The sequence below is a fragment of the Austrofundulus limnaeus genome, unplaced genomic scaffold (assembly GCF_001266775.1).
Source record: "Austrofundulus limnaeus strain Quisiro unplaced genomic scaffold, Austrofundulus_limnaeus-1.0 Scaffold370, whole genome shotgun sequence".
Lineage (NCBI taxonomy): Eukaryota > Metazoa > Chordata > Actinopteri > Cyprinodontiformes > Rivulidae > Austrofundulus > Austrofundulus limnaeus.
Genome location: NW_013952772.1, coordinates 149166 through 150626, shown reverse-complemented (window position 1 = coordinate 150626; position 1461 = coordinate 149166). Strand labels below are relative to the sequence as shown.

The 1461-nt window shown below is 40.3% G+C and overlaps 1 protein-coding gene across 2 annotated transcripts in view; it reads right to left on the bottom strand.

Moving 5' to 3' along the window:
• Nucleotides 1–724: 724 nt before the first annotated feature.
• Nucleotides 725–1461, bottom strand: part of ntrk1 (neurotrophic tyrosine kinase, receptor, type 1) — a 55011-nt gene continuing 54274 nt past the window's right edge. For both annotated transcript variants that reach the window (XM_014023441.1, XM_014023442.1), the window contains one exon: nucleotides 725–1417. In XM_014023441.1, the coding sequence (XP_013878895.1) occupies nucleotides 1232–1417 (186 nt within the window). In that variant the 3' untranslated portion in view covers nucleotides 725–1231. The remainder of the gene's footprint in view (nucleotides 1418–1461) is intronic.

The following is a 1461-nucleotide window of genomic DNA, read 5'->3' as shown; positions in this document are numbered from 1 at the left end:
CAAGTTAAATATTTAACTTGCAACCTAAATATTTAGGTTGCAATCAAAATATTTAGCTCAAAACTAAATATTTAAGTCACAAGTTAAATATTTAGCTTGTTAACTAAATATTTAATTTGTAAGTTAAATATTTAGTTTATAAACTATGACATTTATAAATGTATGAATCGTGGTGAAAATATTTTTTTTTCTTATAAAAGTCTAAATAAAATAAAAATATTGGTGGTAATTTTTGACTGTGTAACTTTACAAACAGCACCCATAGAACCCGTACACGATGAAATATTAATAATCTGCACACAGAGCATATTCTCATGTTGACTCTGAGGAATGATCCATGGGTCAACTGGGATTTTACTGCTTCAAAATGAGCTTTTGCTAAATTTTTAAGTGAGTTAGTGCTTTAGAATTAGGGGGGCTAAATATTAAAGTTAGTGCTTTAGGGTTAGTGCAACTAATCTTTAGATTAGTGCTGCCCACCACTGTATTATTTAAACAATAAAGGTAAAGTTGCTCAGGGTCCGTCCTCTCTTCCTTTAACAACAATCTGGAAACATCTGAGGTCAGCTGTGGGAGTTTACTACGCTCCATTGTAAACAAAATTCTGCTTTTGTTTACATTTTACACAACATCCTAACCTTTTTTTGGAATCGGGTGCTTTTTTTTCCTGGAAACACGTCAATTTTTTTGTTCTGTTTTTAAAAATAATCATATGATACAGTGCTTTTGACTGGTGGAAAAACAAGCTTTTATTGTGATTATCTTATTTACATTTCCTAAAAGCCTCCCTGGTGAAAACCAACCCAGGTCAGTTTTTCTGCACCGAGCGGTGGTAAAACGCCGAGCAGCAGCCGGACCTCCTGTTAATGATCCATCATGTTGAGACATGATCGGACCCTGGCTCCTGCTACGTTATGAAGTTAAACACACCCATGCACGTCCCTCCATGCTCCCACATAAGATCAACTTTAAACACTTTGGTAAACATTTGACATTTGTTCCAGAGAATGATGGGGGGGGGTGGGGCAGTAAACGGGACTCTGGAGCTGGAATGGGACAAAATGAAGGCAGAAAGGTCACTTCAGACTGGTTCTGTTCAACAAACGGCAACGATGAAAAGTAAAAATAAAAAAGAGCTCGCTGGATGACAAACAGATCCCAGCTCAGCCACAAAAATCAGATTTGAAAATGAAAAAGGCAGCTTGTTCAGGAGTGGACTGGAACGACCCGGTTAGCCCAGGATGTCCAGATAAACCGGCGGGTTCTTGACCAGCTCCAGCAGGCGGCTGTGGATGTCCTTGATGACCATCCTCTGCTGGGGCTCCCTCTGCCAGCAGCCCTGCATCAGCTGGTACACCTCCTTGGGGCAGGTGCGGGGCCTCTCCAGTTCCCGCCCCTGCGTGATGCATTCAATGGCCTGTTGGGGGGGGGGGGGTTTCAGAAATTCATTTTCAAGTTAAA